At 40.8% G+C, this 27,880-nt stretch overlaps 1 protein-coding gene across 2 annotated transcripts in view; it reads left to right on the plus strand.

Annotated features, from left to right (window-relative positions):
* The window catches only part of MKX (mohawk homeobox), a 48,669-nt gene extending 23,732 nt beyond the window's left edge, over positions 1-24,937 (plus strand). For both annotated transcript variants that reach the window (XM_085050453.1, XM_085050452.1), the window contains exons 6-7: positions 22,183-22,216; positions 22,329-24,937. In XM_085050453.1, coding sequence (XP_084906579.1) covers positions 22,183-22,216; positions 22,329-22,515 — 221 coding nt within the window. In that variant the 3' untranslated portion in view covers positions 22,516-24,937. The remainder of the gene's footprint in view (positions 1-22,182; positions 22,217-22,328) is intronic.
* Positions 24,938-27,880: the final 2,943 nt, after the last annotated feature.

Raw genomic sequence — 27,880 nt, forward strand, 5'->3', positions numbered from 1 at the left:
TGGCCAATAATTATGTCTGATATCAAACTTAAAGTGTGTTTATTTTACCTGGTAATTGATGGACAGACACTCAGATATGTTTTAAAACCAACACTCTGGAAGTGCGTGGAAGTGAAAAAATCCAATTTGCTAAGATCTGGTCTTGGTTTTGAGTGTTTTGGCCCCAAAGCATGCTACATGATTTGACACACAATGTTCATGTGTTTGCAAAGCTTTCCAAACTTCATTCTGTGAACTCCTGCTGCTTTCAGTGGGTTCTTTTCTCACAGATCAAAGACTGTGACCCTTGGAGAATGTAACTGCTCATATTTGGGTACTCCTCATCCTTCATTCCTTGCACAAAATAGGAAGAGTAAAGGCTGTATTCAGTGCTGCAGCACTGCTGCATTTGCTGAGGTTTGAGGAGCTCTGTCATCTCTCCATGGGCTTTATGGCTGCTCAGAAGCACCCCATCCCTGTCCAGAGGAGTGGCAGCACCCAGCCTCATGTGAGCCCACCAAAACCCTGTCCTGCCTCACAGCCATGTCATCTTTCCATCCTGTCTGGACAGCCTCCAGACAGCAGCTCCATACTTCCCAAAAATCCTTTCACAGGAGCTGCAGGAGATGGCTCCTCTGAAGCCAACTCCCCGTGAGCTGCTGGTTCCTGCCCACCCTCACCCGTGGGGAGCCTGTGTCCCACCATGCAACACCTCTAGCTCACAGCCCCAGCTGGGAACAAGAGGTCTCAGCAAAAAAACAGGTCTAGGAGAGCTGGGCAAAGGGCAGGAGAGGAGTGTTGGAGGAAGGTGTCTGAAGGGGATGGTAGGGAGAGAGGGGTTTGTGCTGCCCCTCAGGGTGTGAGGGACATGTGTTGGGTTATCTGATAACAGGGCTCACCTTCGTCCTTGGTGAGCTCTGCTTCATCCAAGGATTTCGCTCCCTGGGCCCCTCTGTATCTTTACAGCTGGATTATGGGTTTTGGTGAATCAGACGCCCTGAGATCACAAATGCAGGGTGACTGTTTGTAGAGAAGAGGAGGGAGAAAATCAACAAAGGCTTTTGATATATTGTATGTCTTCTGTACGTGACACTCCAAGACATTCAAATGCTTAAACTAAAAACCTAAATATAATTTAGTTAGTAAAAATATACCTTAGTTATAATAAAATGATAATAGTGGAACTTGGCAGCAGAGGAGGTAATAAATACTACACTTTTGAAATGTGCCTGGGATCCAAGTACATACTCTTTTACTATGTAGTTAAAGCATGTGGCAGGACATGCTAGACCAAGATTTTCTTTTTGTCTTTCCAGTGGAAAACTAAAGTTCTTTGTTTAAGTGAAGCCCATTGGGAATTTTTCTTAAGTAAAACAAGGAGCTAAAGAATTCCATTCCCTTTTGCCAACTTTTTTTTCCTCCTTCAAGCCAAATTATCGATTAATGGGGCATTAAATAACAAATACTGCCTAGTTATAATCATACACTTTTTTAGTTAGGCTCTGTCCATACTTTCTTATTGCTGCTTCAAACACAGCTGAATTAAAAGATGAGATCTTTTACTGGGAAAATACTACCCTTTCTAAACCTTTTTGACCTTATAAATCCAAAGGTCAGTAGTCTGAAAGTCATTGCATTTGCATGCTTACCCTTATTCTGATTTTTCAAATGAAAAAAAAACAAACCTGTACTCCTTTAAGGTCTTCTTCCTGAGATACATTCTTTGCCTTCCTCATTAGCTGTCTCCATTTCGGTACCCTATCGTTTTGCCAGCAAAGCAGCCAAGTGAATGCTTGACCATATTTTTGTCTGGCTCTAGTGAAACCGTGATCTGACAATAGAATACTTTACTCTGGGTTTTCCTTCTTCCCCCGGGGAACCATACTTCAAGGGCAACCTGCTTGTCCAGCATATGAACATGTGGAAAATCCACTGCTATGCACTAATGATTTTCAGATGGGCAATTGTTGCTGAAAATCATCCCAAGAGCAGCAGCTTCTCCATTGTAGCACCTAACCACTCTGGGATCACATTGCTTGTAGCTGCTCTGGAATAAACCCTTTGCATTTATGTATAGGGTGGTGACATTTGCTGCATCACACATGTATGGTGACAAAATTTGGGGGAAAAGGAGGTAAAAGTTACAGCTGTGGTTATTTTTTGGCCATTGCAACATACATCAAAATCTGACACTTATTTTAGCTTGAAAGTATAAATGTAGGAAAAAGTTGAGCTATGCCAAAGATTCACAACAGCAAGGCAGAAGCACCCTAAATATTGTCCACAAATTAATAGCTTGGAAACTTGTATTTTAAATATTTACAAGAAGACTTGTAGCTGGGAGAGAGAATAACGAGTTTTAAATTTTAAATAATTTCTATTACTGTTATTAGAATATGCATTCTTTTTACACAACTTTCACTTTTAATCTGTAATTAAAGCCAAAGTTTTCTTTTAATTTTAAAAGCTTGTCCTTGGACTAAAACAACATGGAACATTTTTAAACATTGATCCAAGCTGCTGTAGATATATTTTATTTAAACCACAGAGCCTGCAGTTGGATTCCTCACTTTGCCAGATCGGCTATGAACTGTAAGTGTGGCAGTAATGATTGTGGAGTCCTGGATGCTTCACTAACAGTGAGGAGGGTTGTTTTTCTGGAGTTGTTCCTCCCTTTGGGCCCTATTCATGAATGACTTAATCTCTGTCTGTGATCAAATGTCGTGCAAGTTACTGTGCACAGAAAAATCAAGGAATGCTTCTCTTTCCTGCATTCCTTACAAGGAATTGCTGTGCCTGCCCAACAAGCAGTTGGAGAGTGGTAAGGGTGGGAAGCAAGCAGCAACAGAAACACACAGGAAAAGCCACCAGAAGCAATATAAAAAGAGTGAGACAAAGAAAAGGGAGGAAATTTTGTAAGATCTGGTGTGCAGGTTGGATTGAGCTGTGCACAGACAGCTCCAGCTTGCCCAGGCAGCACCAGCTGGAGGGGAAACTGGGCTTTCGACTGGGGAGAGTTACAGGGGCAATTCATTCACCATGAAAAACAAAAGTGTTCCCCAGTATTTTCTCTGTCGTGTGGGCCATAAAGATGATTTCTAGTGCATGTTTCTGTTAACTTGTTTTGTCTTGAAAAGCAAACATTTACTGTTTTAATGGGCAGATCTCAAGAAATTCAGGGAATGAATGCTTCTTAGTCTTTTTATCCTCTTGACCTGATTGCTTGTGTGGTAATTCTGTCCTTTCACAGGATGTTACACCACTTCATTTGAAGCCAAGAGAAAGACTTTCATTAACAGAGATATTGATTACACAATGTATGCCATGCAAGGAACTTTTCTTGTGATTTTGATTTTGTTAGAGATCCAGCAGAATACGGGGGTGAAATGGTGCATAACTGTCTCTGTATTTATGAAGACCTCTTCCTTACTTTTTAAGTTTCAACCAGGTTTTCACTTCAGTTAGGCACTGCTCTCAGTTAAGAGTGCAGAAAGGATTTCCATTATCAGAGTTGTTTTTCTCATCACCAACACCCTGCAGCCACTGCATGAAATTCTGTCTGTCTCTCTGTGCCCCAGTGTGAGGACAGATTGCTATAGCAGGACTCCCACGCCAAACAGTCACTGGTGGCAAATGGGAAATAACTTGACTCAGGTGCTGAACTCCTCCAGCTGTTGATGGGAGTTACACTTGTTTGTCCAGGACAGTGACTGGAATAGTCGTTTAGCTCTTTTTGAGATATTTTCCATCCCTTTAGTACTGACAATGGACTTCAAAGATGTAACTCTCTTTTCAGGTAGGTCATGGCTGGAGTATCATTTTAGTTCTAGAAAGGAAAAGATAGAAGAAAGGATGGGGAGTGGAGGGAAAAAGAAAAACTCACAGCCAGGAAATAAATATAGGTGGGAAAATAAGAGCAGAAACTTTTGGAAAATTGCTAAGAGAAGATAGTGCTGGGAGAGGATGGGGAAAGGGGAGTGAAGAATTAAGGACAAGAACAAAAAGGAAATGGAAAGAAAAGGGATCAAAGGGATGCAGGTAAGAAGACAAAAATTTCTTTTTATCTTCCTACCTGAGAAAGCAGGTATGAAAATAATGGTAGGAATCTGCAGAATAACAGGGAAGGGTTCTAGAATAAATTAGAGAAGTATAGGAGATACTAACATTTTCTCAGTCCAAAATTAGAAGTTTGATATTTTCCTTTTCAAAATGCTTGAGAAAAGAGGATGGATAAGCATACTGCCACCCTTCTTGGAAGGAACCTTTGAGTCTAATTACTATGTCTTGGCATTTTTTTCCATGTTACACAGGCTAAGAGCAAATACCCTTCCAGAAAAGGTCATGACCTTCCTTAGAGTGCGAAGCAAATTAATCCAAACTGTTGCTCCACAACCTAGGGCAAAACCACAACTTAGTCTGGAGCTGGGAAATACTCAAGTGCTGGTGGCAGTGAGAGTAGTGATGGAGGCGTCTGTTTGTGTGGGGTATGTGGTTATTAATTTCCCAGTCTCTTGGTGCATCCACAATCCCTGACTAAGCTGGACACAAAAGTATAGAATACTTCTCATACTTTGGCTTAATCATACCAAATCCAGACTTTGGCGGATTCCACCAAGACCTGTTTTGAAAACTGTAAGTAGTTTTCAGGCTACTGTGAGACAGTTTGGCCAAGTGTGGAGGCTTCCTTGGCCCAGGGTTCCTGAAGCTTTTAACTTCTCTTAGCTCTGCTCCTTTCTGTAAATTTTTCAAATCAGATATTCTCTTTGAAAATTTTTCAAGTCATCATCTGTAAGTTACAGAGAGAAAATCTTCTTAACCAGATGCATAGTTGGCTGGGGACACTGTCTTTGTGCTCCTCTGGGACAAGCAGTAGTGTAGAAAGGGCATCACCTGGGGTGGACTGATAGTTTGATACTGCATGTCAAAACATGCATTCCTACATAGCTCATGGTATATATGAACCTAAAATATGTCATGCCAAATCTGATTATACATATAATTTTCAAGTTCAACAAAAGGTTTTGTTTCTTTTTCCACCATCATTTTTTAAAGAAACAGAATTTATCTGAATTAAAAACATGGCTGGTGATGGTGAGTGGGTGGTTCTGTTTACCCTGCCACATTATATAGTACCACTTTTACTCCTTGTTTGGATAACAGTCACAAGACCCAGATATCAAGCTGTGAAAGTATTTTTCTTGCAGCAGCCTTTCTTTTTTTGGCAGGCAGTGGCTTTGGAGATGCCTCGCATTTTGTCATGTGATTGGACTGCTGATGAGGTTTCTGTGCTGCCTCATTTTCCTGGATTCCATCTGAATTAACTCTTCTTTAGGTCACAGTCATTAGCACACTTCTGAACGAGTGGGGCTTTGCATCATGGTGTAATGAGCTCTAATACTTAATCTCTGTAAGGAAACACCCTGTAAAGAAAGAATTTGCTGCATTTGTTCCATGTGACAGAAATCTGTTTTCTGTACCTCCAGCTGTCCACATTGAAAACACATTCCTTCTTCACAGTAATATTCCTTCATGAAACGAGGGAAAATGAGGGGGAATGACTTGTATGTAATCGTTCCATCTAAAAATATTCAGCTTAGTCTTGTAAACACATAAACTAGTTCTTTGTAAACAAGTCTCCTAATTTTCTTTAAACTGAGTATTTACATGTTATGTTAGAGAAGCTGGGTGTATCAAACACATATGGTTCCTATTGCATCAGGGGCTTTTTTAATTTTGGTGTTCTAATTGAAGAGACATTTTTGAAAGCATGCTAACTTTACAGAAACTAATCTATCTGACTCTGTCGGGTCTAGGCTTTATTCTTCCATCTGTCACCACACTCTGGAAACATTTTCCACTTTAAATGTGCGGCAGTAACAATATCCCTCATGGACTTCAAATTGCCCTCAATACTTCCAGTGTGTGATGTGGAAACATGGTTTGGGGTAGTTGATGTTGGGGGACTGACAGGGGCTTAAAGGGGAGAGAATTAGGAAGAGGCATCAGGGAAGGAATGGGTGTAGGGACTATAATTTATTCATAAGTTTTTGCCTTATTCGTGGATAATTTATAACACAAAAAGCCCTAGGCTAAGCTGTATCTTTAACTGGACAAAATTTCTATCCACATCAGAGAAATACTGCAGGTCTGCTTTAAAATACACGCTATTCCATAAATGTCACGAAGCAACTATTTCCCTCCGATAAAGCAAAATTTCAGCTTGGCGTACAATATGTATTAATTTTCCCTCCTACAAATAATAGGCAGCGGACTATTAATTTTACATTTGAGGTAGGTACATTTGAAATAGAAAACACATTCCTGTCTCAAGCAGTGCTAGTGTGGGCTTCCCCTGCAGGTGCATGTTCTGCAGAGAGCTGAGCCATGCCCCTGTGCTTGCAGCTGGTGATGGGGTGGGATGTCTTGCAGAGCTGAGTTAGAATCTCCTCTCCAGCAGCACCCCGAGCCCTCTGCACTGCACATGCTGCCTCTGAGCTGCTGCAGTAAGTGCACCATGTTTGCCACTGACTTGGGGCTCAGTTCTGTGTAAATCCACCTTTCCCAAGCATACAGGATACTCAACAGTAAATTGCATTTTTAAAAAAAAATTAACTAACACGTACAATATAAAGTCCACAAAGGTCATGGAGGTAATAAATTTATTTATTAAATAGAAATACTTGGGTCCAGAAACTATTATGAATCATTTTGGTGTTTTAAGTTCAGGATGCAGAGTAAATTATTCCAAAAATAATGGTAGCCAAATGTCATTCCCTCCAAACGTTTGTGTAATATCTATTTATCTGTGGGCAGATGACTGCTATGTATAATCAGAGGCAGACTTTTGTCAAATTGAGACTAAGTAAACACAGCTGAACACAAGCAAGTTGGACTACAATTTTTAGAGCCTTGCCAGCGCTGTTATGACCTTGAAAATGAATGTTTCTTCAGAGAAATCTGCTTTCAATATGAGAGAATTTTTAGTGTTTCAAATTAACAAGTGTTGACTGAAAATTTGTTCTGTTTAATTTTAATATTTTTGTCCAAATAAATGAAAAGTGTATATTTGTCCAAAGGAGGGCATCCTTTCTGCTGCCTAGAAAGTAGGGATGTTTTGTACAGAAGTGTTTCTTGCATGTATCTATGAAAAAAAGAACAACAGTTAGAGACAGAGCTGTAAGCTTATCTGAAACTTTATTATATTATCAGAGAAAATTTTGTGTTGTTTCCTTGAATGAAATTATTTTTTTTCCTTGAAAAAATGTTTGGGTTTTTTTTAAAATGTTCTCTGCGAGTAAATGTAGCTTTTAGGCTGTTGATTTAATGCCATTATATATCTAGATGCTGTTTGCATCATCCTTGAAAAAGCAGGACCCTATTTGTAACTTTTGCCCATTTTTCTAAAGCTTAGTCTCCTAAACATTTTATACAGACCTTGTTTTTCTCTGATACACAAAAAGAAACAAGTCTGATTTAATGCCGAAGAGTATGATATAAATCTTAGTTTTAGCATGTGGCTTTTCTGCTTTTACAGTACCAGTCATTTGAACAGAGAACATTTTGCTCCCTCGGTTTTAAAGGTCACAGCATTTGGAGCTCAGAGAGGCTTTGGAGAGCATTCAAATAGGAGTCCTGATCAAAAATTTGTCTTTCAGTAATTACAGCAAGTGAGTCTCATCCGTTGCCAATATCTGTGTTTCAAGGCGCTTCTTTCAAAGGGATTTTTTTTCCATTTTAAGTGCTGTATAGAAACCAGCTTACATACCAAACTCAGGGATAGGACATGTGCACAGCATTGTGGCCAGGGGAAACTTTCCCAAAGTTTTTGTGTTTCATATTCACCAGTCATACTTCCCAGTCTGCCTCTTTGGGGGGCAGCAATTACCAATTTCTAACAAATTCTTACAGAACAAGAGTTTAATGCCAGGAGGTGAACATACACAGCACCTCCTACTCGATGGATTGTTACAGTGTGGCTTTGGCTTTCCCAACAGGTAGTCTTGGATGTTTTATGAAAGAACTGCAGCAAAGTCTCCTCTTGCTTCAGTTTTCTTTTCCCCTATCATAGTAGCCAAAGAAAAGTGAGGATCCAGCTGGAAATGGGGAGGAAGTGGAAAAAGACAGATAAGATAGAAGACAATGTGATTGAGAAGTGATTTTGATTGAGAATTGCAATCACTGAGTACGGCTGAACATTCATATATGTTCCTATATTTTTTTCTCTCTAATGAAATGCAGATTTCACAAATAAATCAGAGGGTGTTGCTCCCAGGCCTATCTGAGCAATGTGGCTTCTTAATATTAACCAAAATCATCTGGAAAAGTCCTTTATGCCTGGGTTTTTAGCCACTTTGTTGTTTCTTCTGGGTCACTTCTCCTTGGGGTGTAAGGGTACAGATACTCCCAGTGTCAGTGTCCTGGCTTGTATTCTGGGATTTCTGCTTCACCACGAAGCCTAATGAGGCTTATAAAAACAAAAATAAAAGAATGGGACAGGTGTCATCTAAGCCCCCAAAGTGGGCCTCTGGGTGTTTGAAGAGTGCAAGGCAAGTATTAATTGCAAAGCTTAGGACCATTCAGGCAGAACTCACCTTGAGTTATAACAGCTTGAGGCAGCCAGCTGTGTTTGAGGTGTGAGAGGAAAGGCAGAGTGTTGCTGCAGATGGGGCTGGGGGTGGTCAGCAGCCTTCAGGGTGATTTGAGCAGCTCTCAGGATGCTCCTCCCTGAGACAGCACTTGCCTAGGAAGTGCTATTCGGAGAGCATTTTAAAAAGATTTGCTGAACCTGGAGTTGCAGTTGGGGTTGATGGTGTCTGCCAGCCCTAGCCAAGCCCTGCCTAAGAGCTGGGTGAGCCACTCTCAGTGGTGCTCTGCAGGGCTGGTTTTGCCAACACCTTACTGGTTTGTTCTCTGAAGTCACTTGTTGGTGGCACCCAACTAGGCTGGCTGTGTCAGTGCTTGTGCATCCTGATGAATCTGATGAATCCTGATTAATCAAATACAGCATTTGCTGGTGGTGCAATGTCTGTTTGTCCATTGTTGAAGGATGGTGGGCAGGAATGCAGTCGCTCTCCATACATGGGATTTGCTGTGTCTGCTTTGCAGACCCTTTGCAGATCCCCATAAACTTCACAAACTGTGATGTATAGGTAATTGCTCTGTGGTAAAGCTTTAGCTCATGGGCAAAAATAAAAAGCTCTTGGAAAATGAAAGAAAAAGCCTTTAATGTAATAAAAGTGGAAACAGAAGTACTACTAATAACAGCAGCAAGTTAATTAGAAAACATGAAAGTTCACAGAGCTTAAAGAGTTTGTGCTGTAGCTGCCTGGCTTACATGAGTGCAGAAAGTCTTCCTCTTATCCTCCATCTCATCCAAAAGCTCAAAGCCTAGAGTTGAACTGTGTTGGAGGGATCAAAGGATCTCACTTTCTTTCACCATAGTTATTTCCTAAAAAATATAAATGTTCTTCATGTCTGGAACCATGGCTTTGTGTCTTGTTGATTTTCTCTACAGAACTGGAAATCCAGGATCTTAGCTCTTAAAAGGCAGGTGAGAATGCAAGGCTATCTGTACAAATATATGATTCTTGCAGATGCTGCTTACCCTTAGAAAAACATCTAAGCAGGTCAGGAAGGACATAAAAATATTCCATAAGTGTGAATTACTCTGAGATAAAGTTAATTTAACTGCTCCTTGAACAAGAAATTCACAGTGATTTCCAACTGCATCTGTATAAGGAATTGCATTCTATGAATGCAGGTATTTTCCATATTTTTATTGACATATCTGTAGCTCAGTTTCCCATTGCAAAACCTTGTTGCGTGAAGAGGTTTTTTTTTAATTTATGGTAACATGACGGAAGACTAGTTATTTGTACATGCTGATAAAGCTTCTGAGCTGTTTCTGATCTATAGATCTTCCAAATTAATCAAAATTCATATTTTTGAAGTATGTCAGTTGATTTAACCATAAATACCATATGGCTTTACCATAAATATGTATATGTGTTTAAGTCTGATATAGCAAACTGTTGCAGGAGAGAATTCCCTGGCAGAAATCTGTCTTCCAGGCAAACATGTATGAGCTAATGTGAAACTAATATGTAGTAAATATGACATTATCACCTTCTGCACCTGTCTTACATGTTTTTGAAGCACGTTATCTCTGCGCCAACCTGATATTTTTAAACAGTATTCACCCTATCTGGGGACAAAATGTTACAAGGGGCTACTGTGGATGACACTGTCTTTCATCATGGAAGCTGAGAGCCAGCAATTAATTTAGGTTTTAGAGGAGGCTGTTGGCTTTGACTGCTTTTAAATCACATCCACTGGTCAATGTGTTGGTCCCTTTTTGGGAGAAATATGTTTAATACCTATGGGTAGTCAATTTTTCTTGTGGTAATAATACACTGTGCATCAATAATTCATAACTGTTAGTACAAAGGGAATGGATTACTTTTTATCATTCACTATTTAAAAGATATGTATTATTACTGTCACAATTATTATTACTACTATTTTAGTCCAGTCTCTATTTAGGTGGAGAAAAATCTCTAGTGTAGATTCTTCAGGTGAGAACCGTTTGCAATGATCTCAGAGAATCGGCATCTTCACCCAGAGAAACAGCTTGAGCATATTGCCTGTAGTTCAAAAACTCTCGGTTTGAAAGCAAATCTGTTTTGCTTTGAAGCACTGTGGCTTAGGGTCCTCCAGAGCTCAGCAATTGCGTCTTTGGGAGCTCTTCAGCTCTTCCCGAGATGAATGGAGGAGGGTTTGAATGAGCCTCGTTGTTATGCAGCGTGTCCTGCAGTCAGAGGAGCCGAGCGGAGCACAACTAACCTCTGCAGCATCGCAGAGCTTTACAGAGGCTCTGAAATCCGTGCAATTGTGCTATACCAAGCAGAGCAGGCAGTAAATCAAGGTCAGGACGAGCTGGCAAGCCCTGTGTCTCAGCAGCAATCTTTGCTGCTCCACAGGTCCATTATGGTGGCGCAGTGCTGCAGTCACGGCTCAGCAGTTCTCTCTGCCACGTGGATACTCATGCCCTGCTACGTGGTGCTCATTTACTCAGCCTGCCCTAGCAGCTGAGGCCCGGTGTGCAGAGAAAGCTGAATCCACTCCCTGTCTTGTTATCAGTCGACGATGCTTCCCCGCTGGTTTCTTGAAAATCACTGTCTCCAAAAGCAGCAGTGTGTGTTGAATAACAAACCCCTTCACATTCAGGCTCTTCAGGTTTGGGAACAGAGCCAACATTCTTGAAGAATGATTTAGTGGCCAATAAACATCTGCAGAGTCTGTAAGACTGTCAGAAACAGTAACATTGAAAGTAAAGATCATATCAGTAGCAATTCCCCTGTCCTGACAAGGCATTCAGTGCAAATATTTGTTCAGTCATCCTTGCTCTCATTCCTGTTATCACAGACAGTTTCATACATTTTGCCAGAGAAGAAGTTCCATCTTCTTCCACGAAGCTGTTTGCATCCAAGGCCTTTGCAATGTTAACTACTACTGTTTCAGGACCTCCCACACGTGCTCCTTCAGAGAGCAGGAGCCTCATCTGTCTTAGGCAGAGGGTCTGCTGTGAAGGGCGCTTACAATTTTCAATTTGGGAGCATCTGCAGTGTTAAGGTTTAGCTGCTCCTTGAGAATTCAAGCTCAGTCTGGCTAATTAATTACACTGCACCAATCTCCAAGACAGCCCGAATAGGCTTTAAGCTCTTATAAGTATGATTCTTCTGCTGAATTCCTGGAATTGCACTGCACTAGCACTCAAACCATTTTAAACACAAGATGATGTCTGGAGTAGATGGAGGTGTTCCTACTTCTTCAAAAGCTCTTGGCAAATAGGCATATCTTCCTAAATAACTGGGCATGCTGTTCTGCTCCAAGAACCTTCCCCCTCTTGCTGCACTGCCTCTCCCTTGGTGAATAGGAAAACTGAAAACACAGCCCTTCTTGAGATACCTCCCAGTTTACTAGAATCTCTGAGGGCCTGTTTAAAAGGTGCCTGGGAATATTTAGGTTTGGGAAGAAATCATGTAATGGAAATAATAACAGTGCAAGTTGTGGTGAGCAGGAGCATGAAGGCTGCAATAGCTTCACAAAGGAAAGGAAACAAAACTCAAGAGTTGACTCCAAAATAATGCTATCAAACACTAAAATCACTTTTGTGCAACTGGAGATAAGAATAATCCACAGGCAGCTCTTTCCCCTGCAGCTCACTCAGCAGTTTCTTTCTGCTGGTTATTCTGTATATGGTCAGGGAAGTGTGTGACAACAGTCTTCTGTCTCTGTCGGGGTAATTCCTCAGGATGCTGAATAAAGGGGCCATCACATTTCGAGCTAGATGAGGAAAGAGATACTTTTCTGACATATGTGACCTGGCCTGGTTTGAAAGATGCCTCAAAACCCATCTTCTGCCCTTTTTGGGTGCTCACTGCTGGCTCTGTCCAGCCAAAGCTGTAGCATGAACACAGCTGAGCCCCTCTGAGGAGAGGATGACTGATTTCGTGATGTGCTGTTCACTGCCACTTGATACATTCTACCTGGCATGTTTCAAACTTTAATAAAGGTGTTTTCATAAGACATCTGTAGGATTTCACAAATGGATAAGTAAGGCACCAATTACAATTCAAAGTAATTTTAGATACGTAAGACCTTGTGGATGCTCATGATTTCATAGCTTTTTATGCATGCAAAGCAACACTCTTGTTGCAGTGATTTGCACCTGTGAGTGCTCAGCACTGCTGAGGTTGAAAGCCCAGGCTCTCAAGTCAGAGTCTAGAGACCAGGGAATGTGCTGTGGCACCTGTGGAAAGGTCACTTAGAATGACTTGTTGAGGCCCACACAAACCTGTAGCACAAGCAGAGAGACTGTCAGTCACTAACATGAATTAATGTGTTAAGTCCATCTGATTATCTTTTCTCACCTTGTGTCTTCTTCCTGCAGCAGCCTTGGAGCTGCTGCATGATGGCACTGAAGTTGTGCAGGGAAAGGTGTCACCAGCTGCTCCAGGTTTGAAGCTGGCACAGTTCCATCATGTGCCTTTGGGAAGTGGTGATGACAGAAAATACCATGTGTGATTGTACTGCTGTATCTCACAGTATACTTAGGGTGAAGGCAGATTGCTTAGCCATTCCTATTTTTATGCAAACATAATGTAGAAGCAGATACAGGTAGGTATATATTTGAAAATATCTGTATCTCCTTGGAGATATAAAGAATCTTTTAAATTTCACATGTAATCCTAGATTTGCAGGATCTGTTGTGCAACAGTTGTCCAGGTTACCATGAGGCTCTTTTGCAGCTTACAGTCATTTTTATGGCTATTTGATTGCTGGAGCCCTGCTGGTGCACTTTTCTTACAGGCTGCTTGAATTTGTATGCTTATGATCTCACAGAGCGCAGTAAGTTTGGGAAATCACTGGGATTTACTGTTTGCACATGTATCAGGGGGAGGTTTAGGCTGCATATTAGGAAAAGGTTCTTCACCCAGAGGATAGTTTGGCACCAGAATAGGCTCCCCAGGGAGGTGTTCACAGCACCAAGCCTTCTGAAGTTCCAGAAGCATTTGGACAATGCTCTCAGACTCATGGTGTAATTCTTGGGGCTGTCCTGTGCAGGGCCACGAGTTGGACTTCTATCATCCTTGTGGGTCCAGCTCAGGATATTCTATGATTCTGTGGTATTGTGCACATCTCAGTACCCCATGCAGTGGATGGAAGAAGCTATATTTAAAGAAACCATATTTGTCAGTTCTTTATCTTACAGATGAGTGAAAGAAACTGAATTTCGTCTCTCAGACAGACTTACCCTTTCTTTACTCCATGCTTCTGGCTAAATACCCCATGGAAATCAGTTCTGGCATTCACTAAGAAGTTCCTCCACTTGCCTGAAAATACAGCACCTTGTAATTTAAATTGTCTTTGTGCAGCATATGCCATGTCTGAGCCTGCTTGGCTCCCAGGAGCAGGAGAGGAGCTGGCTCCTGCAAGTGGGGCCACAGGAATGGGTGGCACGTTTCTCTAAATTCTGCAAGAGGCTTCTGAAAATATCCTGTGTGCATGCATTCATATCATAACATTACACCACATATATAGGGTCTGCTCCCAAACCCACAGCCAACTAGCATAACAAAATCAGATTTTACTGCTGTCGTGTCAGCCTAGGGTTGAAATATGGCTTTGAAACCCTCCCTTTCACCCTGCTTTTTTAATGAAAAACAATCGTGCTGGAGTGTAATAGTGCTTACCCTGGCTGCATTTGACTTTAGCTTTTTATTTTTAAAGCCTTATTTTAGTCTTTAAGAGCTCCCAATTAAACTCTTTAGATCCAGAGTGAAAGACTGAACGTGCCTGCCTGCACAACAGCAACTTTCCTGGGTGGGAAAAGGATATTTTTGTATTAAAAATAAAGAAAATTTACATACTGGTATGTTTTTTCCCTTCATATTCCTTTCTCTTCTTTTTCCTGATGAATCTTCATTTGCCATTTTGTCATTTTCTTTTTTGTAACATCTCCCATACTCTTTCCTTTATTTCTTTTTTTTCTCTTCCTCTTCTTCCTCCTCCTCTTTTCTTTATTTCACCCTCCCCCTTACCTGCTGTCCAACATGGTTTTCAATGTTAACCCCTAATGGTTTACAACAGAAGGACAAACCACTTCATCTGATGAGTCAGCACAGCACGTGCTGTAAATCCCTTCCCGAATAACACACACACACACAAAAGAAGCCTAGGTCAGATGTTTCTTTATGCATTGTGAAAAGCACGTGGGAGATTATCACCAAGGCATCTGACAACATTGCACGACTCAATGAGAAACATGCCAGCTCAAGGAGAAAAGATTTGATTTCAGCCAGCTTTGCAGCAAACTTGAAAAGAAAATTAAGCCATATAGCTATCAGTTTGTTAACAGCTCACCTCAACACTCCACAGCCCCAGCTCCCATTATAGGCTCTGCTAAGGTCTGGCTAAGAAAACAAAACTCACACAGTGCCCTGAATCTCACCAAGAGAACACACTGTCACTGAACAGGGGAAATTTAGAGTCAGCTGTGACAGCTCAAACAATGAAGTGATTTACACCAGGTTTTTATCTAGTTTGCTAACTCATAAATTCTTACATTCATACACATAGTTCAAGCCTGTAAGACCATTTACACCATCCCTACCATTATGTGGGGCTTTCAGTGCACTTATTAATGCAAATACTAATGTAGACTTGCAAACTCAGTTCTCTTTTATGATTTATAAAATACACCTATCGCAGTCTCTGTGGGCATGTACACTCATTTTATAAAAATCACATGTATTAAAATGTAACTAGATGCCTACTCCCACTGCAGCAGGCTCCAGGCTGCACAGGGTAAGAGAGACTTTGGGTTCTCAGGTATTCAGGAAAATCTTGAGTGGTAGCAGTCCTTCACAGTTAAAGCTTCTACGTGAAGTTTGGTGCAAGAAACAAATTGCAATGAAGTATTTTCACAGAAAAGGTTTGGTCTAGGGCATGATGGCAAAGGGATGTTCTTAACATTGGCAAGACTCACCCTATGGATCTTAATAGAAGATGTCAGACCAGGGCTATAATTTTTCCTGGAAAAAAAACCACTGGGTGAACAGGGAAAAATATTCAGTCTAGCGGTCACTGTGAACATAAATTGTCATTATGCAGTTTGTTCATCTGAAAGGACATAACAGCTGATGACAGGTCAGTTGTTATACTTGGTGTCCCTGTGAAGCCAAAGGAGTGAGGTAACAGAGTTGTGGGGGTGACATCATTACAAGCTGCTCTGTAACCTCCTCCTGGAGGAAAGAGAGCAGTGGTAAAATAAAGCTTTGCTGAAAAGGAGCTTTCTCTAGAGCCTGGGCCCAAAGCTCATTCCTGCAAGTTTCTGACAGCTTTCCTCCTCCCACCCAACTAAAGGACATGGTAATAAATCTTTGTCAGTAGAAATCCAGTACACCCCTGAGATCAGACCAGCTGCTATTGGTATCATGCACTCTCCCAGGTCACACTGCCATGCTGTGTCTGCAGCCACAGGTCACCTGAAACTCCAACAGGGGCTTTCATTCCTCCACAAAAGGTTCTGCTGCATGAGCACAGCCAGCCCCAGCCAGGTGATTTCACACAGACCTTCTCAGTCCAGGACCTGCTTTGGGCAGGAGTGGCCTCACTGAAGGGATCCCATGTGGAGGTGGCCTGGGGTCTGCAGGAGGTCAGCCACCAGGAATGGGGGAATATTCCCCATGTTTGAGGATTATTTCTGTAGGAGACTCTGCGGTTTGGAGTCTCTTCCAGCATGAGCTTTTCTGTCTGCACGTCTCCATAATTCATCCTTAATAGGTCTGTTGTCCCTGAGGAAAGTGGGAGGATGGTGCAAAAGGAAAAGGGTTTCAGGAGTTTTAGTGCTGGGTGGGATGAGTCCTGTCTGTGTGTGGAAAGCCTGTGGTAGTGTGGGTCACTGGCTGAATAGTGTCCATGTTTGCAAACTCATTTGTCTGTTTACACCAGGCTCAAAAAGGGAGCCTGCAAGTGTAAATATGGGACAGCCAGCTCCTGCTTCCTCCAATTCAAACTAGAGAAGCTGAGGTTTTCTTGTTTTTCAAAAGATGCTACAGTCTTTGCACCAAGATTAAATGACATTTTTAATAAGAGCAAAAGGCCTGGCCTGCTGCTCTGGGCCACAATTTCCCCTCCCTTGCATTTCTGAGCAGCCTAGGTTAAGCCACTTTCCCGCCCCAGATGTGGGTGAATATTAGTGGTGTTGTGTGATTTATGGTTTACTTTGGGATCCTTCAGAGGTAAAGGAGCTGTGTCAATGCAGAAGAGAAGGGGAATATTAACTCCAATTAACCTAATTTGGTTCTTGGAGAAACAGAGACCTGAAAGTCTTAGGTGCCCTGAAATTGTGGTTTGGAAAATACTGGAGTCAAGGTGTGTGTGTATGAGAATATGACCTACAGAAATATCTCATCTCACCACTAGTTTATTCACACATGTAATCTTCATTTTTCTTTCAGCTGCCCTAGTTTATTTCCTGTTTCTGCCTCTTTTTTCCTCCCCTTGCTTGTTTTGAAAATGCTGGTCAACACATGTTAAGCCAGAGTCTCCAAAACCAACAAAAGAAAGTTCAGGAGAGGCAGTGAGAGAAACAACTGAATAATGTTGCCAATTTTAAAATGAAGATAAGTTATACAGGACCTTTTACTGAACCAACAAATGTTTTATAGTGTTCACCATTTGAGGCCAGCAGTACTTTTTTTTTTTCCCCCCCTCTGTTTTAAGCTAGAATAGAAGATGTGTAATTCATCAGGAATCTGTACATGTTTAAGTAGCTTCAAAAAAATATGACACTCATGTGAGACTGACCTACTGTGTCTTGACTTCCATGTCCATTTTTTCCCCACTACATAATGTTCTGTACCCTTCCCTCTCTGTCTCCTTCCCTCATTCACACATTCTTTCCCCTGTTGGTTTCAAGCCATCTTTGCTTTGTCAGTGTTACCTGATAACACAAAGCAGGGTTTAAGCCAGTTTTTGTGGCTCAGCTTGAGCTGAATCCCACAGAGAGTGGGGAGCAATGTGGAGGCTGCTGGTCTGACCTCAGTGGTCAGTCTTGCCTTTGCTTTTCCCAGCAGGGCCTAAGGTGAAGTTAGTTCATCACCATGTGATAGTCTTAGGTCAGAATTCTTATATCCAAAGGATAAAATGTAACTGTAATTAACATTATTTAGCACACCCCTGAAGTCATCCAAGTATATGAAAGTTATTAGTCTGGATGGAGTGAACAGTAAGCGTCTGAATTGTTCTGAAATATTTGAATGTGCTGCAAGCTGCGTGTAGCCAGAGAGTCTTTGTGCAGGGTAAATTGGAGGTACGTGAAGCTGTTGTGCAGTTTAAGGATGCAAGGACCCTGGGGTTCATTTTCTTTGGCTGGTCCTTTCTGATAGCAGAAGAACAAAGGAAAACATTTTAAATATAAGAGAAATCCTGGAAAATCCTGTTCTTAAATGGTCAAAATATTGCCTAGGCAGTATTTTGTCTTTGGGCTTCTAAGACTCATTTCCATCTCTGCTAAAATGGGAGTGCAGGCTACCTTGCAAGAGAGTTGTCAGGATCAGCCAGTTAATATTTATGAAGAAATTTCATGGGGAAAAAAAAGATGCCATGTATATTATTAATAATTATGTGAGTCCTGAAAAATACCATGCTGTATCACAAAGCTGGTATTGTCTGGTGTCTGCACTCTTGGCACTATGGCCTACAGTAAACTGTATACTGAAAACTCAAACTAATGGAAAGGTATACAGGATTCCATTGGTAGGTGATTTATGGTGACTTCCTACTATAAACAAGAGGGAACAAATATCCCGCCTTGCTGGTTTCTTTGGGCGGATGTTGAGAGCAGAATGAGACATTCTTGGCCAGGCAAAAGCCGATTCTCTGGATGCTTGCAAGTGGGAGCAAAATGAAGCACCAGAAAGTGAGGTATAAATGACAACCCCTAATTTTAAATGATTGAGTTTCCATTTTCACAGTGTTTAAAACTTTCTGGTTACAGAGAAAGTGACCACTCTTTTAAGTGATTTCCAAACCTGTACCAAAAAGGTATTTCTGATGTTTAATATTAAATAGATTTATTACAGGATCCCAATATATGCTGAAAGCCTACCACCATCCTTTGACAAGAAGCATAATCCTTTGTGAGACAGAACAAAACACCTTCAGCAGCAGCTTCTTTTGGTTTCAATTACTAAATATGCTATTGAACACTACTGTTGTTTGTTTAGGAAAATTATTTGTGCTGGCCACTTGAATGCTGTTGAAATGTATTTATGTCTGTATGTGGTAGGGTAAACATCATTGTTTACCCTATCAAATGAGTCTTGGGAATGGTGTGGAATGCAATAATTCATCAGAGGTTTATGTATATAAATAATAACTCATGTAAGTGTTTAAATTTGGGTGGCAGCTTGCTTTGATCCAGCTACTGAGAGAGCCACACTTTCAGAAGAGAGCAGAGGTGCTGCCACCGAAGGTGTATGAGATTAACCCACAGTGCTTGGAGAGAGCAGCTCTGGTGCAGCCCTGGTACCTCATCAAGAGCTGCTTCTCCTGTAGCAGAGAGAGGGTCAGGAGTTGAGCACTTGCTCAGGGGTGAGTCTTCAGCTGAGGCTACTTGGTGAGATTCAGGATGCTCCATCATCTTTCCATTCCTTCCATCACCATTTCCAGAGAGGTTACCCAGCCCCAGTGTCATGTCATTATGGCCTCAGAGATTAAATCTAGGAACATGTTGTGTGATGGTCAAGAAACTTAGCACTTTGTGTTTTGAGAATGCAGTTCTTTAATTATTTTCATGAAGCAATCTCACCAAAATGATGCTTTTACAGTTGAAATATACTTTGCAATTCTTGTACAGATGCGTCAAATATCAAAAGCTTTAATTAGCCAAATCTTTAGTAGTAGTTGGGGGTAGAGCAGATAGATTACAAAATACGAAGAAAATGCAAAATATTGGGTAAGACTCACCATTTTGGGGGCTTTTTTAATATATTTGATAGCATTTTGTCATCTGTGTTATTTCTCTGGTCAGTGCAGATCCAGACATGACCAGCCTGTATTTCTTTCAGGCTGAGCTAAGCCATTAAGGCTGTAGCTATATTGCCAGTGTACCAAATCTCTCTACATAAATATAGATATGAATCATAGATATACTGAATATCCAAAGGAGGCATATGGTCCTCCCCCCATCCAGCTCTCAGCATATCCACATGGATAATAATGCTGTCCAAAGGACAAAAATGTGAGGAAGGGGACATAGAACAGGACTTAGAGATTTGGCTTTTTGGCAGCACTCAGGGACATTGGACTGCAGTGTTAAATAGAATGGCTGAAACCACTTCCTGGGGGACATCTCTCTTGTTTATGAATGGAGTTTGGATGAGTAAAGATACCAAGGTACATGACTTAGATGGCAGTTTCATGGCATGTGAAGTGAACCCCACTTTTGCTTTGAATCACATCATGTTGGTTTGACTGGCAAGATGTCAAGGAGAGCATAAGGAAAGGTCTTTGTCTCTCTCAATGTTGTTATCCCCAACTAAAAAAATATGGTAATACTTATTTCCTTTGCTAAGGGCTGTTCAGACGCATGGCAGCTGCTTGGATGCTGTGGTAGTGCAAACTAGGATATGCTGTCAGAGGTTTGGTATATCAGAAAAGGATTTTTGGCAAGAAAAAGAGGACCTGTGCTTTGAAAGGATGGATTTTCAGACTTCATTGCACTAACAGGCTTTTAGAGCAACTACTAGCAAGAGCTTTGCAAATTATCAGTGATGGTTTTATTGTAATCCAGTTTTGAGTTTCTTTGACATAAATCGTTTGAAAAAAACATAAAATCTGAACAGAATAAGAAAATAAGTGTGATTCAGGAAAAATCTTCAGCAAAGTTAAAGAATGGGCAGCTCTTTCCTCCTGGATTTAATTTTTTAGCTTTGCTAGTGCTTTTATATACCATGGGCAAGATGCTTTCTTTTAAAGCTGGCTAAACACCAGTAAAAAATATTTGCAAATACTCCTTCAAATAAACGCTGGAATTGGAATGTGTGTCACCATTCACACCTACTTCCCTCAGAAGTTTGTACAAGCAATTTTTTTGTTCATAGGAAATATTTTCCAACAGCAAAAGAAACTGACAGATGCTTGAGAGAGGTATATTTATATCTAGGTTTGCTCTGGCAATGATGTTCTCTATTACTTGCCATTTCCATTTCTATACCTACTGACCTATTCAGTCCTAAACTTCTTCTTGAAAATTGCCACTAATGAAAACAACAATGAAGCAGGGCTGAAGAATTCTTCACAGTAAAGTACAGTGTGAAGAAGGAGACTTTTGTGTCATTCAGTACCTCTTTCTGGATCAAATACTTCTTTTTTCTTCGGTTCCTTGTCCTCTGCATGGGCTGTGCCTCCCCTTCTTGAATCCCATTCAAGCATTGATCTGGGAGAGCTTAAGAGATACTGATTTAACACGTGGACTTTTGGAACAAAACTTAAACCTTGGTCACCTGTGAACATTTATTTATAAAGCTGTTTTGCAGAAGGATGGAGGCCTGCTAGATCAAACAGTGGCAAACAGCTAATCTCTGAAATTCCAGCTGATCCCCCTTCATTTCTATAGTGGGACTATGGTCTCCAGCAGTGATTTCCAAGTACTGGGCAGTGCAGCTGAGCTGAATTATTGGCTGTAGGAGACAACGGGCTGCTGGCTGTGGTGGGCAAAGTTGCTCCTAAGTGGATGGCTGCCAAGGGTTATTTCACTGGAAGCTCTGTTTAAAGACAATATCAATTTTTAATTAATAATCGGATGGAAATGTAGCAATAAGGTTGATTTGTAGCTGGGAATCTCACAAAGATGTGCATTACTTTATGAGATTTATGTTGTGTTTAGAGGCATTTGGGATCTTGTGGCCATTAGTGCTCATGCTGTTGGTGTTTCTTTGGTTTGACTTGTTTTCCGTAGGTATTGCAGTTGGGCATTGCCTTCTTGCTCCTCTATAAGTATTTCTGTGTCAGGATAGCAAACCCACTGAATAAAGCTCATACATTCCTGTGTGGTAAATACTTCTGGCTTCTCTGGGACGTGAGGACTTAGTGAATGAACAAATGTGACTCTTGATGAGGAAGTGTAGCTTGTGCCTGTGATGCAATTTCATCTTTGAGGGCTGCTAACCAGGTGTGCTTGTTCCTTGTGTCCCTCTCAGCTGCCCCTGTGACTGAGGCGCTGCCTGGGCGAGGGGTGCATTAAAATCCACACACATCATGTGTGCATGGGTGAGAGTCCTAATTTTAGTGCATACTGGAAGGCATTCACTGAAGGGCAGTGAAGCTGATTTTTATTTTTAGGTTTCGCAATTCCTTATGTCCTTGGTGTTTGTGTTTTGAAAAACTGCTCTATTACCCTGCAAAATGTAGGTGAACCTTCAAGAACAGCTACACCTTCAGTGGAGCTTTCTCCAGTCAGATGCCTGCATGAAGCTGGTCCTTTATATGTGTCAAAGCAAAGATTTTATTTTAAATCTGGTATCAATTTTGGAATAAATATTGGGTTATTTTTCAATATGCCTATTCCCTGAACATGTTTGTTTTTAAAACTATTAAAATAAAATAGACTCTTTTTTTTTTTCCTGTTTTCAGAAAATCTGGAGAATGGACCAAATAAGTGTGAAAGGTGAGTAAGGGACTTCACAGTTTTCCCAAACTGTTGCTGTCATTACAGTTTTCCTGATTCCGTGTAGCTATGTAAGGCTTGTGTGTAAATATTTGTTATTGCTTGAATCTAGTGCAGCTAACAGAAAGGGATCCAGCAAAGATGAAACATACTGGAAGGAGATCAACGCAGCTATGGCCCTAACGAACCTTGCCCAGGGGAAGGATAAACTGCAGGGAACCACCAGCTGCATCATTCAGAAATCATCACATATATCAGAAGTAAAGACTGTTAAAGTGCCATTAGTTCAGCAGTTTTAAGAGATGGGTCCTCTTTCTTTTTTACATCAAATGGACGTTTTCCTCACAGGATTGGTTTTCAGCAAAATCAGATTCACAGATGTGAGGAAAATGTGGAAAATAGGTCCCCTTTTACAGAATGGTCAGTTAAAAAATTAAGGTCCCTTCTGACTCAGATGTTTGCATTGTATTACATGAAATGTTCAATTGCTTCTATAAAAGGCATGTAAATTATAAAAACCCTGTTTTTATCAAGACATTAACTTATTTTATGTTAATCAAAGTGCGCATAAGATGTTTGCATTGCTATTACAGTAAGTGCCTTGCTTTGAAAAAATAAGCTATAACGTGGGCATAGTACAACAGTGTTATGCCTCAAAATGACAATGCCATAATGCTTAAACTTTGTATATTATTCCAAGTGGGCTTAAGCAGCCGAGGGCTAAACACATTACTGCTGAGGGCCCTGGAGAGTTGTGCTTATTTGACTTGTACAAATTGATGAGTCTTAATGAAATTGTTACATCATTCTCACTATCTTTTTTTAATCAACAGTGTTATAAAAATTGTACAGTATGTTTTGTCAAAGTGACGATAAGGTTGTTATGCATGTTTCTTACCTGTATATGCAGTATATTAAAATACCAAAATCATTCCTTTGAAAAGTGCAATACTCTAGAACACACAAATTTAGGAAATAAGTTAATTGTTCAGATTATTTTGAACTTACATATACGCACTCAGCTCTGTTGCTCATTAAAGATTTCTAGTTGAGAAGGTTTTAGCCAGAGTAGCTGTAAATTCAAGTTGAATATCTATAATTTTAAAGCTTTACTAGTGACTTACTGAAGTTTTGATAGAAGTAAAATTGGTTTCTTCTTGTACAAAACAAAAACTATAGTGCCGTTCAGAAATGTTTCCATGGTGGAACTTATTACTTTAATGTGGTTTAAACATTTTTATTTTGTATGTACTGCATAAATGAGGACAGTTGATTGACATTTCACATTTTAGTAAGAAAAACCTGTAACATAAACTATCAAGGCCCAAACAAGGATCACAAAGGGAACTGAAACATTGAAAAATCTCAGCATTTAAGGCAGGAGGGTTTTAAAAAGATACTAAACCATGTATTAAATGTCATGTCTCTAAAATTGACTGCTATTGAGTGTAATAACTATCATAAAACCAGGTTTATTTTTAAATTTTATCTGGAGGTGTACAAGTTATTCTTAAGTCATATAACAATAGTCTAATGAGGTTTACAGTGCTTGAATAAACAGTGGCAAAGCCAAAACCAATTTATACTGAATCAGTTACAGAAAACTGGAAAAGTGCTGATTGTTGCTAGGATTTGGATTTTTTCTTGTGGGTATCCTGTCAGGTTTTTTCCTACTTATCCCTTTCCTTGCTTCTCTTTATGGTGAGCCATCAATGAACAAGACAAGACTTTAGTTCTGCTCCTGCTGAGTTTAATGGCAGAACTCCCACATCAATGGAAGCAGGACTATGCTAATGACGAAACTAACTTGCAAGTAGAGGCTGTTTCAGTTGCACTAAAATAGTCAAGACACATTGCAAATATCAGCCTTGGTGTGACTTCTTAGGAAACTTCTTGATGTAACATAACGTTGTTGGTTTTATTTAGTGTACAATGAAAATTATTTGATATGAAAATATTTTGTACATATATATTTTTACTTTGTTTTCTAAATTGCTGATTTGCATTGACTTAAAGTGCCAAGCAAGAAATGTATGTTGTGACTGTATGAACAGTTGAAGTATGTTTTACTGACTTGCATCATTATGTGTCTAAGATTCCATGACATTAATTTTTAATACTTTACTGGATTTTGGCATAATAATGTGAGTTTATAACTAATAGCAGAGAGTTAATACTTCACTTTTGTTCATACTATTATAAGTTATTCTGGTATTAAATATTTTGTGACAATAAATTCCTGGTTTTGACAAACTCTTCTGTTAGAAATATTCAGTGCTTTTGTCTGTATAAATGACAACAAAATTTGTCATGTAAAAAAGGTACTTTTGGGGACTTCTCTGACCTAAAACTGGAGAAGGCAAGCCATTGTATAAACAACTTGTTAATGGTTCTCTTTTCCAATGATCAAAGCACAAGAATAATCTGTAAAACACGTCAAGTGGGTTTTAAATTTAAGAAATACTTGGCCTAATTTCTTGTTACTGTTTTCTTTAATTTATTTTTTTTCTACTGCTGCTTTAGAGTTTTCTGAAAACACAAATTCTGATGAATTATGTGTTGTCTTTTTTAAATAATGAAAGTCATGATCAGTGCTGAGCCAACAGCTAATGAAAACTCAATAATTATTTATGATATTGGAAAAACAAACATTATTACTATTGCTCTTCTTTGTTTCAACATATGTAATCGTTTTAGTAAAATAAATAACTGCAAACAACATCTTGCTGGTTTGAATTAAATATTCATTTATCCATCCTGAGACATTTGAATTTCTGGTTTCCTGTAATAGTCAGGGTTTCCCTGTGCTGAGACACAAGCATGGGATAGGCAAAGACCAAAGAGAAAAGTTAGTCTTATCAATACAGTCGTGGTACGTGGTTGTGTGAGGTAGTGCAGTTCATCCCAGATTCAAATGACTGCAGCAAGGTTTGGGTAGTGACTGCTAATGACAACATGGCATGATGCTTATAAATCACCTACATTGGAGGAGTGCAGGGGGAAGCCATAGCTAATCACTGAGCTGAGTCACTGCAGAGAGTCCATCAGCTGGGAAAGACTTTGGTCATTTAGGTTTTTCGGGAGTACAGGCTACATTTGCCTACATTACCCCTGTGTGCTCAGCTGTTGGAACCTTGGTGGAGAAGGAGGTGCAATCAGCCCATCCAGAATCTCAGTGCTCACAGCAGAGAGCCCAGTGCAAGGGATCTCTTAACTTTTGTGCCTCAGCAAAGCTGCTCCACTTGCATGAGATTTGGTGGGCAATCAGTGCTTTCAGGTTTTATGTCCTGCTGATCTGTGATATACATGTGCTGCTGCAACACCTCTGGCCATCCAGCATGTCAGTGGAGACCTGGAAATTCAGCTGATACGTGAGTTCCTGAGGGAGTATGTACAGCCTGACTTTTGCTGTTGGGAATGTGTAAAAACACCCACATCTTAATGATGCTGAGCTACTTGGCACCTACTTTGTACCCAAGTCTGACATGAAGAAACCAGCTCTATCTGCTCCCACCTACTCTGTCACATCCTTTGCCAGAGCTGAGCACTCACAAGCTCTCATACACCACTGAGTAAGGGGAGCTCCAATTTTCAATTCAGTAGTTAGAATATACATTGGGCTCAGGATTGCAGTCTCCTCTCCTGGCACCACACAGCTGCTGCGACCCCTGAGCTGTAGTTCTCACTTTGTACCTCATATCCTCCACTGGTGGTCTACTGTATAAATATGTATGCCAGGTGCAGCATTCCACCAGGGAGACTGAGAGCACGTCCCAGCACAACACACAGGCCATTTTGAGGACATTTGATAACTTGGTGGCTTAAGTTTTAACTTGGAGTTTGGCAAAGGATGGCAGCTAGACATGGATACCCATATGCAAGTGTGTGAAGTAACCACTGCACTGTGGTTAGTGCATACTCAGTGGTTACTAAGGAGATGAGGAATTATGGATTATGTTTTTATCTACCTAAATTATCCATCAGTGGACATCAACAACACCAAATGTGAGATGTTATTACAGGAAACAGCTTTGATTATAAAAATAATCATGAGTTTCTGAATTCACTATACTCTAAATGCTCAGAAAGTCCTTCTTTGCACCCCCTGTGTCATCCCCAGCAATAGGACAGAATGTAGGAATTGTTTTGCATTAGGGGCCCTGCACCAGGGAAAGGACTTGGTGGCTACCCTGGGGGATGCTCTGAAGTGCCAGGGAACTGCCTTCTCTCCCTGATTCACCACAGTGAGTGGTAAATAAAGAATCACTGGCATGAGGAATCACTCAGGACCAGTCAGTGAGCATGCCAGTGGGGCACAATTCACCTTGCCTACTAAGGCACTGCCGAGTAGTGGGACTGCAGCCACCAAGCTCAGATCCTCCTTCAGGAATCCTTCCAGAAGCTTTCAGGTTCCATCATGCCTCTGTATCTTTCAGTCTTGCATAAATCCTGGGCCATATTCCCCACATGGATTCTAAGGGCTGGAGAAGATGGCTGTATCTGCTGGTGAATCCTCTGTGTGGGGTTGAAGACAAGAGTAAATGTGTTTAGTCATCCAGCTTTCCAAAGCTGCAGAAAAACTTGTATAAATTGAGCTCCACCAGAGCTGTAGAAGTCCTATTCATATTTTCTGCACTCAGAAGAATACTGAGGACCTCAGAGCAGCCCTGGCAGAGCCATGATCCCACTACTGCCAGGAGAGAAAAGCAGGACAGCAAAGTTTGCTACTGCTCCTGGCACTGCCTCAGATGCCCTCTCACTGTGTGGCAAAGGGAAGGGTGCAGCTGTTTCTATCATGTTTGACTTTCAGAGAATCACAGAATCCTGGAATAAGCTAAGTTGGAAGGGACACACAAGGATCGAGTCCAGCTCTCATCCCTGCACAGCACCATTCCCAAGAATCACACCATGTGCCCAAAAGCAATGTCCAAACACTTCTTGAACTCTGTCAAACTTCATGCTGTGACCAAATGACTGTGTTGTCTTTCAGGTGTTTTTCAGTACCTCCCAGAATAATCTCCATAACTTTATCAGGCACTAAAGTGAGACTGACAGGCATGTAGTTTCCAGGGTCCTCTTTCTTGCTCTTCTTGAAAATAGGGACAATGTTTACCAGCTTCTAATCAGCTGGTACCTCTCCAGATTCCTGAGACTTCTCAAAAATCATTAAGACAGATTTTGCAATGACACCAGCCAGCTGTTCAAGGATTCTTGTATGCATCCCATTAGATCCCATAGATTTGTAGGAATCCAGCTGGAGAAGCAAATCCTGCACAGTTTCAGAGTTGACTGAGACTTGATCATTCTTGCAGTTCAGGGCATGGAGACCCCCTTGGTCTATCATGCATGTTGAAGATAGAGGCAAATAATGCATTAAACACCTCTGCCTTGTCCATGTCCCTCCCTGTTTGTTAGGTGAACATCTTCATCCTACAATGGGCCAGCGTTGTTTTTACACTGCCTATTACCATTAATATATTTGAAAAAAAACTTTTTATTGTGTCCTGCAGTTCTGGCCAGATTCAATGATTTTCTCACACAAACCAACTTTTCTTGCTGTGAAACCCCATGCTCTGCTATGAAACCTTTAACACAAGTGTGCTTACATTCTGTCCTTGGTGTGACCACACTTTCTTAAACCTGAGCCTGGAACTTGCAGGAAAA

This window comes from Lichenostomus cassidix, chromosome 2, assembly GCF_008360975.1.
Source record: "Lichenostomus cassidix isolate B80296 chromosome 2, HeHo_3.0, whole genome shotgun sequence".
Classification (NCBI taxonomy): domain Eukaryota; kingdom Metazoa; phylum Chordata; class Aves; order Passeriformes; family Meliphagidae; genus Lichenostomus; species Lichenostomus cassidix.